We start from the raw sequence: 17,916 nt of genomic DNA, 5'->3' as shown, positions 1-17,916 counted from the left end.
CCGGTTCTGAACGTCTGAGTCAGGGGTGGCCGACCTGTGGCGGATGCGCCAACAGTGTCACATTTCATGAATACAAGTGTCGAACTATACCCCAAAAGATAGTACATTAAATGACTATTCTTTAAAATTTATTTTTATGAGTTATACAGCTGATCCCAGCCTGTGAATAGGATCACTAACCAAAGTTCAAGGAACATCCAGACTTATGTCCCCTTTCTGTTAAAGAAGGTTCGCCTACATGGTTCCCGTCAGGATGATGATGAATCTCTCTGGCCTGCAAGAGAGGCTCTCCGCCCTTGGGTATCAAGGTTGGGAAGAAATGCTCCATCTAGAGGTCCCTATCTCCTCAGAGTGTCCTCTCTAAGGTTGGACGACGACCCCATGTACGGGCAGGTAGGTGGGGATGAGTTTTGAGCCTTCAGCTTTGCAATTACCTACGTCACCGACCTAGGACCCTTAATGGATCCTGATGTTCATGTTACCCTGCATAAACCGTGACTGCTAAAAGCAACACATTCTAGGGAAAACCAAGGGGCTATGACGGAGCTCAAAAGTATGGTGGTGAGTCGGATCCGTTCAGGAACTCGGAAGTTTCCCCCTACAGCCCCAGGCATATCGAAGTAACCTCCTTCGATAAAAACAACGCATAGAGATTTGCCTTACATGTTCCATATATAGATGGTACCATAAATCTGGATGGCATAGACGTCCTCCCTCTGGGGGACCTAGATTTTACTCCCAGGTACTAGAATTCCCGTTCAACGGATTCGTTCGATTGAAAGAGATTGCCATGGTTAGGTTAGACAAGGTACCGAAGGTAACAGTATTATTTCCTAAAGGGCAGGCCCGATCTGTCTGGACCAGGATGTTGTCAGTCTGGGGGGTACGATAATTCCAAGATCTGCCCTTCCAATTCGACCTACATGTTTGATGGTCTGATCGGGTTAGTTGTGGGAAATACGTTCTGTCTGAGGCCTCTATCAGACAGGAATCGATAGTCGGTTACCCACTCGTCATCACAGCCTTCCTCTGATTCGACGTCTATGCATCCAAATCCCCCTCATCAGGTGGTCTACCTCACTGATTCCCCAGGTACACAGCCCAACCCCGTTGGGATGTTTTACCTGCATACAGCCCTAGATCCGAACCCTCAGGCTCCTCTCGTGGACACCAGAGAGGAAGCTACAGGAGTAGAAGACAGTCTCGCCATCGAGACGGACCTAGGAAAAAGGGGGCTCGGAGAAGGAAAGTACCTAGATTCACCCCCTCAGAACGCGGTGGTCCCGGTAGGGGGTAGACTTTACCATTTTCGAGACCATTGGACCTTCGGTCTGTGGGCTCATAGCATAATCTCTAAAGGTTTGAGGTGAAAATGGCCACAAGGTCCTCCTCCTCCACCAGTGACCTTCTCCCAGAAATCCACTCCCATCCTGAAAGAGTACACCACAGGGTTACTCAAGAAGAAGCAATCAAACGGGATCGATCACTGAAGTTCCAAAGCCACCTGTTCACGATTCCGAAGAAAGGCTTGTCGGCATTGAGAGTGGACCTGGACTTGTCAAGCTAAACTCTTACATTCTCTGCGACAAGTTCCGGATGTTGACTATCTCTCTGGTACTGACCTTACTTCCCCGTAGGACCGTCACCACCTCTGTCGATCTTACCGACGACTATTATCTTGCGCCTATAGCTCGAAACTTCTCTTCTTATCTGGGTTTCTGCCTAAGCAGGAAAGCCTTTGTGTTCAAGACATGCCCTTTGGCCTCGACATTGATCCTAGGATATTCACGAAACTGGGAGAGAGTGTTAGAACAACTCAGGAACCAAGAGATACAGATCATTGCTTATCTGGCCGGTTGGCTCATTTGGGCCCGGCCGGTCATAGAAGGCAACAGAGCTACGAAGGAATTACAGTACTTCAATTTCTCGACAACCTGTGATTTCGGGTCAATCTCCAAAAAAATCTCGCCTGCAACCATCAGGCCGCTTAGAATGGTTAGCCATTCAGTGGGACCTTTCGAAGCACACGTTGTCTCTCCCTTCCAAAAGGTAAGAGAAATAGTTTCCAAGATCAAAAAATTTTCTCAAACACAAACAGGTGTCCGAAGAGCCTTAGAAAGTATCCTCGGACTTTTCCAATTCACTTCAGTAACAGATCTCCTAATAAAAGCCAAACTCAAAGACATCAATCAAGTTTGGAGAAAGAGAGCTACAGTACCTATAAGAGACATGGTCTCGAAGATCCCCTCTGTCTTGAAAATGAGACTACGCCCATGGTCCGAACCGAAGGACCTCTCCAAATCGGTTCCTCTACAATTCCCACCTCCACAAGTGACATTCCATACAGCCGCGTCTCTAAGTGGATGGGGGGGATTACTCCGAACATCAGATGTTTCAGGTTCTTGGTCTCTCTCCATGAAACAGTCCCATATCATTGTTCTCAAAGCCATGGCAGTGTTCTTGACCCTGAAGAGAGACTCTCCTCAGAGGTCGACCCACATCAGAGTAGTGTCAGACAGCACAGACGCAGTACACTACGTCAACAGGGGAGGTTCCAAGTCACCCAACCTGAATCAGATCCTGGTCACTATCTTCGCCTGGGCAGCAGAAGAGAACTGGTTCCTGTCAGCACCTCACCTAGCGGGAGGCCAGAATGTGAGAGCGGACTCACTATCCAAGACGGATCCACTGGAGTCAGAATGGTCTCTAGACATAATTTCATTCCGGTGGATACTCAGGCTCGTTCCAGGACTCCAGGTAGATCTATTCGCAACTCAGATGAATCACTAACTTCCTTGTTATGTGACCCCAACCCTGGACCCTCGGGCTTATGCCATGGACGCATTACCCCGGGATTGGAACCATTAGAAGAAGATTTCCCTATCTCCCCCAGGGAATCTTCTAAAAACTTTTACACAAACTACGCTCCTTCCGGGGCGCAGTGGCTTTAGTACCACCTCACTGGCCAAGAACAGTTGGTTTCCTCTCCTCCTCGAGTTGAAACTCGGTCCCATCCGGATCCCGTTCCTCAAACTGACCCGAGTATCCAAACTCACTGTGTCAGATTACTCAAGGATAGCCAAAACTCTAACTTTGTGGACTACAGGAAGTTGGCAGCTCGTAGAGATGCGAACATTGAACCGGAAAACGATCTCTTCATCGAATGGGACAAAAGGGACTCGACAATTCGCCAATATGATTCGGCCGTTAACAACTAGTAGGTCCCCTAAGAGTGCAGACCATACTCGTATGTCCCCGCATTTAGCCATCTCTTTCTTGAGGTGCCTATTTGACAAAGGCCTAACAGTTAGCACTTTAACCACCATCAAGTCAGCTTTGAAGAAGATCTTCCTTGTTGGGTTCAACATTAACCTAGCTGATTCCTATTTCTCATCAACCCCAAAAACATGTGCTAGGCTTCGACCTTCGGTTCGGCCACGAAAGGACTCTTGGTCTCTGAACGGTGTTCTCAAACTTTCGATGGACACGGACAATGAATCCTGCTCTTATATCACTCTTCTTAGGAAGACTTTATTTCTAACGACTATGGCCTCAGGTGATGGAACATCAGAACTAGCAGCTCTCTCACGAAACCCGGAAAACATAGATTTCCTCCCTTCAGCCGAAGTACTCCTTTTCCAGACAAAGCTTTCCTAGCTAAAAAATGAGGATCCGCAAAATAGGCGCTCCCCTCGGAAGATTATTCTTCATCCCCAGGATTTTTCTCCATGTACAGTCACACTCTCAAGCCCCTTTTTAGCTAGAACTGCCACCCGCTCGTCTGGCCCCTTGGTTATCAGGGAACAAGGAGGTACTATTTCCATTCACGGTATCAGGCAACAAATCCTCTACTTCATTAAACATACTAATCCGGAATCATTTCCCCAGGCTCATGATATACGGACAGTAGATGCCTCCAACAATGATTCCCAGAATAGGGACTTTGATGATTTTAAAAAATATACGGGTTGGAAATCCCCTATGGTTGTCAAACGCCAATATCTAAAGATCTTACAGGCCCTTAAATGCCGACGATGGCAGAGGGGAGCCTTATCCCTCCCCATTAATCTCCTCTTCTTCCTTTCTTCCATCTCTTCTCTTCTCCCTCCCACCCGCCACTCTCACCACGTCGCCGCTCTCCTTGGTAGTTCGTTAGCCCTATGATATTTGCCATGTTTAATTCCTATGGTTTAACTATTATTGTAGTTACCGTTCCTTTAATGTTTAGATATACTTAGACATGTAAGGTTTGATGCCTTTTGCGATTCGACACTCAGTTGGTTCCTTGTCGTCATTATTATTTAACCTTACGTTCCCTATGTCATTTGGCTGGTTGGTAATTGGACGATTACTTTATTATATCATAGTATTGTCGTACATGGTGATTGTATTCTCCTCATTATGTTATTAATTTATTGGGCTTGGAAGGCATTCTCTGGTACTTTTTCGCCGGCCGTCACAGGTCGACCCAGAAAAGGGATTTTGACGAAGGAAAAATCTATTTCTGGGGAGAGACCTGTGACGCCCGGCGAAACCCTTCCCGATTATTTTTGTACGGACCCACCCTTTCCTTGCCAAGCCATATGTTCTTGCAGAAGGATGACCTGGTGAGCGCGAGTGGTAGGTGTCGGTAGGGTAACCCAACTGTATTCTCTAGGGCCTGTCACGGCCCTCCCCCTTTGATGAAGGGATTATCTAAATGGAAGAGAGCCTGTGAATAGTGTTTTACAAACGCCCTTGTTAGATATACGACACCAATAAGGTGCTCGCGCGAGGGTTGTAACCTCTGCATTCCATGCTTTTAATTTTCTCTGGTATATTTGGAAGATTTATATCAGAAAAAGTACAAAGAAGGACTTTTTCGCCGGGCGTCACAGGTCTCTCCCCAGAAAGAGATTTTTCCTTCGTCAAAATCCCTTATTTTAATCTTATATCTGACGCAAACCAAAGCGATCAAGAAATAAAGAAAATTTTTAAACAAAAAAATGCAGTGAACACTATTTTCCTGTAAGAAAAACAGTTCTTGGAATTCCTAGTCTGGAACCTTTAGAGCAATTAAAATTAGTGTAGTTCAAAGAGATTCTTAATAGCATGAAATTGGAAGGTGCATTTAATTTTTCCTTATTTCATTCTTCCCTTTGAGAAATTATTAACTTTTCAACACCCTTACTATCAATAAGAGAAATAAAAACTCAAATCTTAAAACTCAATTTGCAATAATTAAAGGATTACTTTTGTCTGTGTAATAATTCTATGATGCACAGAATTTTTTCAGTGTTGAATTACCATTTATCCTTAAATATGAATAATTGTTTAATTCTATTATCATTATCAACCAAAATACAAGTGTAAATTCCTGCACAATATATTACTTTACATTCCACTTCTGATGCTATAAAACCTTTTATTACCAAATTTTCCTTTATATTACAAAAAAACAAAATAAAGATATGAGAAGGGATCCTACAACCAAGAACCGAAATTTGTCTCTATAAATTTATGGCATAAAACCCAAAGCTACAGCTAGCAGTTCATTCAGTGAGGAAGTATATGGGGAAAACTCTGCAAATGCACTATGAAGTAGTATAAATATTTTAGAAATTATCCATGAATCAATAAACCAGTCTCTAAAAAGAATGGCACAAAAGCAAATTCATCCCTCTTTCGGTACCATTAGCAAAAGGGAAAAGGAAAACTTTGGCAGTAAAGGGGTTGTGTTAAACACAGGAGTATATCTAATTAATTGAATTTCAGTGCAACTAACTTACCATGTACTGTACCCCGATATTGCCCTGTGGTAATCTTGAACTACTCTTAGAATGGGAGCTCCTTTTAATATTTAGTTTCTTGATTGGGTCCAAGCCAAGATAAGTTCTATGCATCCCTACTATGAATAAGAAAACTTAGACTTCTTGGATTGACTAGGTTCTGTATTGACACAAACATTCCTGAGGAGAGATAATGTGTAAACATAAGCATTGAACACTCAATTTCCACGTTGGGAAAGCAGTTCTTGAAATTTGTAGGGTGGCTTGTAGAGCAAAGTAAAAAGCAAAACAAAAGCAATAACTTGAAAACTCTTTTCTAAAACTACACTATTCTTCTATTCAAAAAGAAAAGGTCTTTTATTGCTGCAATTAATATACTGTAAATAGATCAGAAGTAAAAATTACACTTTTAAATGGTAATTTTGCAACCACAGATCTAAAAGTTGTACTTTTTCCCCTTTTGAGTAATAAATCTACTGTTCAAATTTTGATACCACTATCCTTATTACCCAAAATACGAGTAAATTTTTTTATATAAATTTCATTCCACAGCTTATATATAATGAAAAAAAAAAATATTAAAATTTGCCAAAGAATGAAAGACTATCTGACAGGCAAATTGATGACCTTTGTACTTTTCCCTTATACAGTATTGTACGCCCGACAACACTAAAATAACCAAAAATTGTTCTTCACTCAGGGGTTAACTACTGCACTGTAATTTTTCAGTTGCTACTTTCCTCATGATAAGGGAAGAAGAGACACTAATCATGGTAAGCAGATCATCTAAGAGAAGTTCACTCCAAAATCAAACCGTCATTCTCTAGCCTTTGGTAGTGCCATAACCCATGTACTATGGTCTTCCACGGTCCTTTCCTCACTGGGCTACAAATGTTAGAGCCCAAGGGCTTATAGCATCCTGCTTTTCCAATTAGGGTTAAAGTTCACCTAGTAATAATAAGCATAAAGACGACAACCATCAAGAAATATTTTTATTCATACATGTAGGCACTAAAGCCCAGTACTAGAGCTCGCAGTTCATCCAGTGTGGGTGCAAATAAGGAAAAAGAGATGCACTATCAAGTAGGAGTTCAAATATTTTAAGAACTAACCATGAAGCTATAGACCAGCCTCTTAAAATAATGACAATAATCACTAAAGTGTCAATAGCCGATTAATCATTCTTACTGTACCTTTGGCAAATTGGAAATGGAAGCCTTCAGCAGTGAGGAAACAAACCTGTCGCTTTAATCCAATCTCTGTCTAACGAACCAGCTACGTCCCTTGATATTGTCCTTTGGGTAACTTCACACACAAACACTGAAAGAAAAAGCACACAAAAAATTATGGCAGTCAAAAGAGAGGAGAGAGCCGACAGGTCTGTCGTCTCTCTGAGCCAAAAGTAAAGTGGATCAATCACCGGTGTGTGTGAAGGGGAAGGGGTAGCTAGCTACCCCTCCGTACCCCCCCGCTAACTAGCGGTGGGGTAGGAAACCCTCGTTAAAACTTTATGGCTCGTCATCGGCTGTCGCCAAAGTAATTACCCCATGTAAATAGCGTGGTTTGTATTCAGTTACGGAACAAATATCTTTTTGTGAGGGTTCATTAGCAATTGCAGTAGTGGGATCGGGATCTACCACTATAGGTGAAGGAATAGGATTAATGACATGGGAAGAGGAAATATCTCTAGATGAGCGAGAAGAACTACGCCTCAATCTATCCCTTTTGAGTTTACGTCTGTATCTATCAAACTCAATCCATTCATGCTCTAACAGCAAAACACATTCGTCACAGCGATCACCTAAATCACACTCTTTACCTCTACATGCAACACAAGAGAGAATGGGGGACAAGAGAGGCTTTAGCCATACGGGTCTTACACCTACTAGTCACACACAACCTTAAAGTTATAGGGGGGGGTGGCCATTTTGAAAATTTAAGAGAATTCTGACAAGCAAAGGTCAAAAATCATCTAATCCAAACAAAATCAAGAAATATCCAAAGCGAGATAAAAAACAAGCGGGAGTCAATAACCAAAGATTTGTACTTCACCAAAAAAAACGATCAGTAATGACTGAGTAGAATTCACATGTCGCCACTAGCGACTGCAGGGAATATATGAGGGTCACTGGAATGGTTCCCAGGTACCTCGCTAGGGTGCAGGGGTGGTACACCTGGCTATCCAACTGGCGGTTAGCGCAAGTTTCGAATTTTCTACCGTTGACGTAAGCTAAAGTGGAACCTCTACATATGATTGTCCCAACATACGAATTGTTTTTCGTCTTGTCTTGTAAAAGTGCCATAAGTAACTAAATTGGATACATCAATCAATCTCTATTTGTGCATTATCCTCTTATAGCAACTGAGCATTATGTGTAAGCATCTTTTATCAGCTGATATGAAGACTTGACATACAAAAGTGCACTAATCTTTTCATAAATACAAATTATATCACAACCTTAATGATGCATATTGACAAACTTAAAAAAGAACTAGCATCAATCAATGAAAAGGATAGGTTTATAAAAATCACTTTAAAAATTTAAGGGCGATTACAATATGCAAATAATTAGCTGTATTTTAGCTTTTAAACTAAGTACCAAAATGGGATCCATGCAAGAAAGGTCCTTCCTTGATCACTATCCCCTAAAATCTAAATTTTTCCCTTCACTTGCTAAATGAAAGTTTCTGGGAAATAGGTAACCACACAGGCTGTAATAAACAATACAAAGCATCACACACCCGTCGATCCATTAGTGTTTTAGTGAGCTAGTGCAACTTAGGTTTGTGGTGGCACATCAAATGCCCCCATTGATCATCCTTCGCAAGTAATGACAAAGATTCTGGGTTAATTTTGACACTGCATTTGCAATGAACTGCCAGACATTTTACAATTTCAATAACAAGACACCTGAACGGTATCCCAAATCACCCTGAATCTCATATCTACTAAATATGAAGACCACATTGTAACTTGTATAAGCTCTCAAGGTGAACAAGAAGGGGAAAGTGAATATTAATAATTCAAGTTTTCTTTGAACATAAATAGAAATCCCCTTAAGCAAGATATGTCAACTGAACTGCTTAAACATAATTTGGAGATTTTCAATTACTTACCCACCCCAGCTTTGGGATTAGCAGATTTCTACTGCTACTTGGTAAAGCTGCAGAGAAACAGTAGAGCCTAGTTTGTTTATATATGCCACTATAGAAATTTTGTTGCTCCGCAGCACCACAGTGCTCAGTCCAAAAAGGGGAAGTGTGTTGGAATGCGAGGAGAGCCACTCAATCTCCACACAAGGTCAGAACCACTATCGCTACTGGATGACTAAGACCATTCCAAGCCAAGTACTTGGATCTTCCTGCTCAACTTTTCTGATATGAAGTTCCTTTTCCATTGGATGAAACTAATCATTCCATTTCTTACTTGGTGTAATAGCTTCCCCAACTAGAATTTATCAAAGGATTGGAATGAAGTTGGAGATGCCCTTCATTCTGAAATAAAAAAAAAGAAGACTGTAATTCAGTATTCGAAGGATTATGTGACTAACTACACATACATCACAATTATACAATAACCCATTCTTAAAACAATCATAAGTTGAGAAAAATACGTATGTAGGCAAGTACAAAACACATGCACAGACATGATTTCTATTTTCTTAAGACTAAACAATGCAAAATATATTTATGTACTAGGAAAAAAAATCTTTGTCTTGAATTAGCGAGTTTATTTAAAATTATATCACTACCTTAATGATGCATATTGCCAAACTTAAAAATGGTACATATTAACAAACTTAAAAAAAAAATAGCACTAGTCAATGAATAAGATAGGTTTATGAATATCAGGATTCAAAAGGCTCAGGAAGTTTACAAATGACTAGTGGTAATTTAGCTTTTACACTAATGTAAATACCAAAAGAGTAATCCATGCAAGAAGGCCCTTTTTCAGTTGCTATCCCTCAAAATCTAAATATTTCCCCTCACTTACTAAGGGAAAGTTTCTGGGAACTCGGTAACTACACAGGCTGTAATAAACAATGCAAAGCATCACACAACCGTCGATCATCAAGTGCTTTGGTGAACTAGTGCAACTTAGGTTTGTGGTGGCACACTAAATCCCTATTTGTTATCCTGTTTAAGTAATGCCAAAGATTACGGATCATTTTGACATTGCCTTTGTACCGACCTGCCATATTTTTAAAACTTCATCAGCAAGACACCTGAATTGTATCCCTAAACATCAATCAGAAGCTCATATTTACTTAATACGAAGACCACATCGTAACTTAAATGAGCCCTCAAGGTGAACATAACGGCATTTGTACCAACCTGCCAGACTTTTTACAATTTCATCAACAATACCTAAACTGTAGCCTATTTCTAAACGTCAATCAGAAGCCTACATTTACTTAATACGAAGACCGCATCGTAACTTGAAAAAGCCCTCAAGGTGAACATAATGGGAATTAATTATTTAGTTTCCTTTGACCATAAAGGGAAATCCCTTTAAGCAAGTTATGTCAACTGACCTGTTCAAACATAATTTGGGGAATTTCAATTACTTACCCACCCTAGCTTTGGGATTAGCAAATTTCTACTGCTAGCCAGGAAAGCTACAGAGAAACAGTACAGTCTAGTTTATATATGCCACTACAGCGGTGTGGTCGCTTCTCGGCACTACAGTGCTCGGTCCAAAGAGGACAAATGTGTTGGAGCACGAGGAGAGCCTCTCAACCCCCCAACAAAGTCAGGAGACGGCTACAGAGGGTATCCTCGTTGGAGATTCTCTTCCTCCAACCACCATCTGAGGTCCTTCCTGGATTCTTCCACTGCTATTACAGAGAAGAATTGTTTTTCAAGATATTGTATCCATGCTGACTTTTAGCTCCCATTGAAGAGATCTTAGCAGTGATCTGCCTCCTTCCACAAACTTCTCTAGAGACGTCAATTGTCCTAGGAATTTCTAAGACTGGTGAGCTGGGAGAACAGTGTTGCAGGAAGGAAAAAGCTGCCTTCTGCAAACAAAGTCTTTCTCGAAAGGAAAAACTCTTTCTATGACAGTGAATGACCATGAATGGGAGGTAAATCAGTTGTTGTTTGCGGATGATACTGTACTGGTAGCAGACACAGAAGAGAAGCTTGACCGACTAGTGACAGAATTTGGAAGGGTGTGTGAGAGAAGGAAGTTGAGAGTTAATGTGGGTAAGAGTAAGGTTATGAGATGTACGAGAAGGGGAGGTGGTGCAAGGTTGAATGTCATGTTGAATGGAGAGTTACTTGAGGAGGTGGATCAGTTTAAGTACTTGGGGTCTATTGTTGCAGCAAATGGTGGAGTGGAAGCAGATGTACGTCAGAGAGTGAATGAAGGTTGCAAAGTGTCGGGGGCAGTTAAGGGAGTAGTAAAAAATAGAGGGTTGGGCATGAATGTAAAGAGAGTTCTATATGAGAAAGTGATTGTACCAACTGTGATGTATGGATCGGAGTCGTGGGGAATGAAAGTGATGGAGAGACAGAAATTGAATGTGTTTGAGATGAAGTGTCTGAGGAGTATGGCTGGTGTATCTCGAGTAGATAGGGTTAGGAACGAAGTGGTGAGGGAGAGAACGGGTGTAAGAAATGAGTTTGCGGCTAGAGTGGATATGAATGTGTTGAGGTGGTTTGGCCATGTTGAGAGAATGGAAAATGGTTGTCTGCTAAAGAAGGTGATGAATGCAAGAGTTGATGGGAGAAGTACAAGAGGAAGGCCAAGGTTTGGGTGGATGGATGGTGTGAAGAAAGCTCTGGGTGATAGGAGGATAGATGTGAGAGAGGCAAGAGAGCGTGCTAGAAATAGGAATGAATGGCGAGCGATTGTGACGCAGTTCCAGTAGGCCCTGCTGCTTCCTCCGGGGCCTTAGATGACCGCGGAGGTAGCAGCAGTAGGGGAGTCAGCATTATGAAGCTTCATCTGTGGTGGAAATGTGGGAGGTTGGGCTGTGGCACCCTAGCAGTACCAGCTGAACTCGGTTGGGTCCCTGATTAGGCTGAAGGAACATAGAGAGTAGAGGCCCCTTTTTGTTTTGTTTCGTTGTTGGTGTCGGCTACCCCCCAAAATTGGGGGAAGTGCCTTGGTATATAGATGACAGTGCTAATATCCATCCCCAGATATACTATCCTCCGCTCTATAGGTTGTAGGTTGGCCAAGGCACCAGCCACCCATTGAGATACTACTGCTATTAAGTTTTTTGGGCTCAGCCATGTCGTCCTGATGGAAGGTTCCCTTAGGCAGCTTTCTAAGGGATATTTAGCTACAGTGATACTCCCAGAGAATTAACCATAGATCTCCAGAATTCAAACTCCTGGCACAAGTATCCTTAATACTGTATAACTTTAAGGATATCGCATAATATCAGGGGACGTACTTTTTGATATGCACATGGCAATCTTCACCCCGAATAGATTTTACTCTTTGAGGGGGAAGAGTGGCGAATGAAGGGCAGCAGTTATCAAGGCACCCGGTGGACCTCCTCCCTGTACTACTACGGCGTCTTATTCCTTTCAACGTAGCATTTAAGTACGGTGCTCTCCCACGTTTCTCTCTGTGTTGCTACTGTTATTAAGGAATATTATCATGCAATCTCCATGACGGCACCAGTATAGGAATCTAGGCTTCCTCGATTTACAGCCGAAAGTAGGCGGCATACTTGCCGCCACTCTTCTCCTCTGTAAACTATAAGACCCTTTGCCTTCCCCTTCTGTTCTTTAGTGCCGGCCTAGCTGTCAAAAATGTCCTTTGGCCGGTATTCTACAATCATCCCCGCTTGCCGGGCTGACTGGGTTGCCGGCCGGATTCCTACAAACAGAGGTTAGGTTACCGCCTCGACGAACTCCTTAACAGAAGTAAAGCTCTGGGAAAGGTTGAGCCGGCCCTGGCGGCTGCCGGTGGGAAACCCATTATACTGTTGAGAATTCTTCAGTCCTCTCTCAGACTGCCATCCACAAACCTTGTAACCGGAAGTACAGCCGGCAACAGAAACTGTGGCTGGATGGAAGCTAGAATCAATGTATTCCTTCCCTACCATTAGAATTCCCAATCTGGGAAGAAGGTTGTAGAAGGCAGTAGCCACCTACACTCTCAATTAGTGTACTAAACTATAATGATACAGTAGTCCTCCTTCCCATTCTTTCTCTCTCCCTATCAGCTAGTGGTGCCAGGCACTAGCCTAACCCGGTAGTATACCAGTAAAACTACAGTATATGACAATACAGTAGCCAGTATTCCTGCAGTATAACACTACAGCAGTTGGAAAATTACAGTATATAATGATAGAGTAGCATAAAATTTCCAACATACTCTGTGTATCCTTTCACAGTCTATTGTTGAGACCGAATAAAAAATGTTGAGGTGAAGTATTCCTTCAACATCCTGATGAATCCTAGATCATCGGGACACTAATTATTACTGTTCAGTATTAATATTTTACAAGTGGAGGAGTTAGTGTAAATACCCACTGACTCCGGCTCTACGTACGAGAGTTATTCTACACTTTATTTTCCCTAATAAAGAAATTAAAAATAATAATGTCAGAGGTCACAGCAATTGCCTGGAGAGGAAACACACATATGTGTCTTTCCTACTTCTTTTCTAGCTTACTATCCTAAGCTATTAAGAATAATAGTAAGTAATACTATTGTTAAGCATGTGTATTTATATCAATGATATAAATAACCTTATACAGTACTCATTTCACCCTTTCTTTCCTTACAGAAGGAGCCAAAGGTGAAGTGTGCAGTCGTGTTCTGCAACCACAGGAGTAAGGACTTTTGTGGGCATACGATGTGCAGGTCTCATGCCCCCTGGTCCATCGTAACTGAAACCCGGAGGTATTGGGACCCGAAGGGTTGCACCATCTGCTCGGCTCTGATGACCGAGGGATTTGGTGAAGATATCCCTGAGACTACGGAGTCAAGGGATACAGTAAGAGAAACTCTTCAGAGATGGGCAAGAGCGTTCCAAAAGAACTCTCAGGGACCTTACCTACCTAGTGAAGCCATGAGATGCCTTCTGTTCCACAAGGCCCAATCCGACGCGGTTGTGCCCCAGGCACAGGTCAAGCCTCCCTTCATCCAGATGACAATGGAGGCGGATATCAATAAGGCACTTGAAGGCATGGACATCCACCAGGAACGGCTGTCGGAGGTGTCTACCGACACCGAAAAGGATCTTCTACAAGAAGACCCTGAAGAAGAGATGGCCCAACCACCTACGGAGGAAGAAGGATCCGTGTCAACGATAACTGAAGACCCTCAGTTTTCCGTGTTGGCATACCAACCTGTGCTGTTAACTTCTTCAGCTCTAACTCCCAATTCTGATCCGCTGATAGCCAGGAGCGAAGCGCTCCTAGAGTCGATTCAACAGATGATGGCAGTGTTTTGTAAGGAACAACAGGAGATTAAGCAGGATCTCAAAGAGACGAAGAAGGAAATAAGAGAAGTGAAACGCCCGGGCGCTTTCAGGGGCTTTCCTAAGCCTATTAAGGTCTTTGACTTACCTCAATGCTCAGAAACCAACCCCTGGAGGTACAAGGAGCATATGCCCATGATGGCTGGGAAGCTTTACATCTCCGAGAAGTTGGGGGCCAAACCCCTTGAAGATCTCCAATTCTAGCCTAACCTATCGGCATACCCAGATTGTTACGCGAGACTGTGGGATGAACCAGCATCTCGGGAGGAGAAGGAACCAAAAGAAGTCATGGTCTTTGAGCATGACAAGGCACAGGCTCTCCTGTCCAAGATCGTAAAGGGAGCCGGTAACACCAACTCCAAAGTTTCAGCTTTAAGCAAGAGGCACCCTACCTTCATTGCTCCTTCCTCCAGAGCTTTCCCCTTTTCGGCCAAAGCTCTCAACTGTGTGATAAAAGCAGTCGATGCGGGCAAACCATGCTGTGCTAGAAGAATGCAGACCACTATCTCTAGCCATGCCTACCTGCGAGAAGGAATGGAACGAGGTTCATCTAACCTTCTCTGTCTCTAAACTGGATCCGGAGATAGCAGGCCAACAGTTCAATGAGAACCTTCCAAAACTGCCAGAGCATCTTTTGAGAAGGGAACAGGTGACAAAACAGAGACTAGCCACTTCTTTGTTTCTTCAGAAATGTATGGAAATGTGTGCAGGCCTTTCCAATAGCCTAGATATGTACATGGTCTTAGCCAAGATTCACACGGGTACCCTTGTCAAGGACATGTTCGCCTTCGTCAGGTCCAGGAGGGCCTGTAGAGAGCATGTGTTTGCCGCGGCAACGGTCAAACACGAACCCAGGAAGCTGATTACTTCATGTATCTGGGGCAAGGACCTCTTCCCAAAAGATGTGGTTCAAAAGCTGCCACGGAGAATAGGAACCTTCTCCAGAAGTGGGGCATGTCTTCCAAGAGGAAATCCTCCTCAGATGCTGGTCCCCAACCTAAAAACAGGAAGACAAAGAAACCATGCAGGCCTCCACAACCTCCAACTATGACCATGACCACAGTGCTCCAAATGGTAGCTCAGCCGCAAACCACCTTTCAAATGGTGCCCCAGCAGTTAGTAGCTCAATCGCCGGTGTTCAATCCAGGCTTTGAGAGGCACACAACTACCTTTCGCCCCAAAGGTAGAGGCTCAAAAAAAGGCTCCTCGTGAAACCCCTCAAGGGGTAGAGGAGGACGTGGTCACAGAAGAAAATCCTCAGGAACGTATCAGCAATGAGATGCTCCAGGTAGGAGGGAGACTTTTTCACTTTCGGTTGGAAATGGAACAAAATTCCACCCCCTTTTCCTCAATTCTTCCAACACCCCACCCCCTGATTGGAAGAATATACCTCAGAACTCTTGAACAAAAAGGTAATAAGGAAAACGTCCATCAAATTCCAGGGAAGGCTGTTTTGTGTTCCCAAGAAGGACTTGGACAAACTCAGAGTCATTCTAGACTTGTCTCCACTCAACAAGTTCATCGAGAACAACAAGTTCCGGATGCTTACCCTACAACACATAAGGACCCTTCTACCAACAGGGGCGTACACAGTCTCGATAGACTTGGCAGATGCTTACTGGCACCTACCAGTCAGCCGCCCCTCTCCTCCTACCTAGAATTCAGGCTACAAAAGACGAAATATGCCTTCACAGCCATGCCCTTTGGGCTAAACATAGCCCCAAGGATATTCACGAAACTTGCGGATACAATCGTCCAACAATTACGCTTAGGAGTTCAGGTAGTGGCATAAGATTGGCTGTTGTGGGCAGCCTCCAAGACAGCATGTCTATAAGCAGCCACAAGGGTGATCCAGTTCCTAGAACACATAGGCTTCAAGATCAACCACAATCCTAGAACACATAGGCTTCAAGATCAACCACAATAAGTCTTGCCTTTCTCAAGCTCAGGAGTTTCAATGGTTAGGAATACATTGGAACTTTCAGTCACATCGTCTCTCCATTCCACCGAAGAAGAGGAGAGAGATAGTGGGACCTGTCAAGAGACTACTGAAACTCAAGAAGATTTCAAGATGCCAACAGGAAAGAGTACTGGACTCTCTCCAGTTTGCAGCAGTGACAGACCCACTGCCAAAAGCAAAACTGAAAGATGCGTCAGGAGTCTGGAAAAGATACGCATCAAACACTTGAAGAGATCAACAAAGATTGCCACAGACCCTACAGCGAAAGCTCCTAAGGCCGTGGTCAACAGTCAAGAGCCTAACAAGAACAATTCCCTTACAACCACCTCAACCATCAGTGGTAATTCACACAGATAGCTCCCTGGAAGGATGGGGGGGCCATTCCCATCAAAGGAAAGTGCAAGGGAATTGGTCGCACCAGTTCAAAACTTTCCACATCAACATCTTGGAAGCTATGGCAGTCTTCCTAACATTGAAAAAACTATCCCCTCACAGATCAGCCCACATCAGACTGGTCTTGGACAGCGAGGCGATAGTGAAATGTCTAAACCGACAAGGCTCGAGATCACCTCACTTCAATCACGTGATGCTAGCCATCTTCCGCCTGACAAGGAAGAAGAGATGGCACTTATCAGCAGTTCACCTGCAAGGGTTCCGCAATCACCTGCAAGGGTTCAATGTGACGGCGGAAGCTCTATCTAGGCGAAAGCCGATAGAGACAGAATAGTCCCCGGATGCAGACTCATTCTACTTCATCTTGGGAAAAGTCCCAGAACTGCAGATCGACCTCTTCGCAATGAGTGACAACAAGAAACTACCTCGTTATGTAGCCCATTACGAGGACCCTCAGGCAGAAGCGATAGACGCCTTGTCTCTCGATTGGAACAGATGGAATCAAATCTATCTGTTCCCACCAACCAACCTCCTGCTGAAGGTCCTCAACAAGCTAAGATCCTTCAGAAGAACAGCAGTAGTAGTGGGCCTCAAATGCCCAGAAGCAATTGGTTCCCTTTAGTTCTAGAATTGAAACTGAAGCTGTTCCCTCTAACGAACCCAGTTCTATTGCAGCTGGTTCAGAAGTCGACCCTCTACGCTTCATACTTGAAAACTAAAAACATACATACCATAATTTTCTCGCCTTAGCAGCCAAGAAAAGGTTTGGGATCTCAAAAGACAATATCGACTTTAAAGAAGAATACAAGTCAAAGTCAACTAGAAGACAATATGAATCGTCTTGAAAGAAATGGGTTTCCTTCGTAAAAACAATGAAACCGACAGAAATTTCAATAGATTTCTGCCTCTCCTTCATCTACCTTCATGACCAAGGCCTAGCTTTCACCACAATAACTGTGTGAAAGTCAGCTTTGACTAGACCTCTTCTTTACGCCTTTCAGGTGGACCTCCCAAGTGAAATCTTCAATAAGATTCCGAAAGCATGCGCTAGACTCAAACCAGCAATCCCTCCGAAGCCAATACCATGGTCTTTGGACAAAGTCTTGCATTATGCTTCGAACATGAACAACGAAGATTGCACCCTAAAGGTTCTAACACAAAAAGTGATATTCCTGTTCGCTATAGCCTCCGGGGCTAGAGTTAGTGAAATAGTGGCCTTACCCAGAAACGAAGACCATATTCAGTTCACAGAAGAGGGAGAACTGAACCTTTTCTCGTCAAAAACGAGCTGCCCACCAAAAGGGTGGGGTCCTTGGAGAATCTGCCCTCTAAAGGAAGATGTCTCT

At 43.3% G+C, this 17,916-nt stretch overlaps 1 protein-coding gene across 2 annotated transcripts in view; it reads right to left on the bottom strand.

The window, feature by feature from the left end:
* Nucleotides 1-17,916, bottom strand: part of LOC137632695 (uncharacterized) — a 63,586-nt gene that overhangs the window by 28,516 nt on the left and 17,154 nt on the right. Inside the window, exons 3-5 of one of the 2 annotated variants that reach the window (XM_068364799.1) lie at nucleotides 8,886-9,263; nucleotides 6,962-7,088; nucleotides 5,769-5,948 (exon numbers count right to left, since the gene is read on the bottom strand). In XM_068364799.1, coding sequence (XP_068220900.1) covers nucleotides 5,769-5,882 — 114 coding nt within the window. In that variant the 5' untranslated portion in view covers nucleotides 5,883-5,948; nucleotides 6,962-7,088; nucleotides 8,886-9,263. The remainder of the gene's footprint in view (nucleotides 1-5,768; nucleotides 5,949-6,961; nucleotides 7,089-8,885; nucleotides 9,264-17,916) is intronic. The other variant, XM_068364800.1, reaches the window with a different exon arrangement.

The sequence above is a fragment of the Palaemon carinicauda genome, chromosome 41 (genome assembly GCF_036898095.1).
Source record: "Palaemon carinicauda isolate YSFRI2023 chromosome 41, ASM3689809v2, whole genome shotgun sequence".
Taxonomy (NCBI): Eukaryota; Metazoa; Arthropoda; class Malacostraca; order Decapoda; family Palaemonidae; genus Palaemon; species Palaemon carinicauda.
This window is presented reverse-complemented; position numbering and strand designations above follow the sequence as displayed.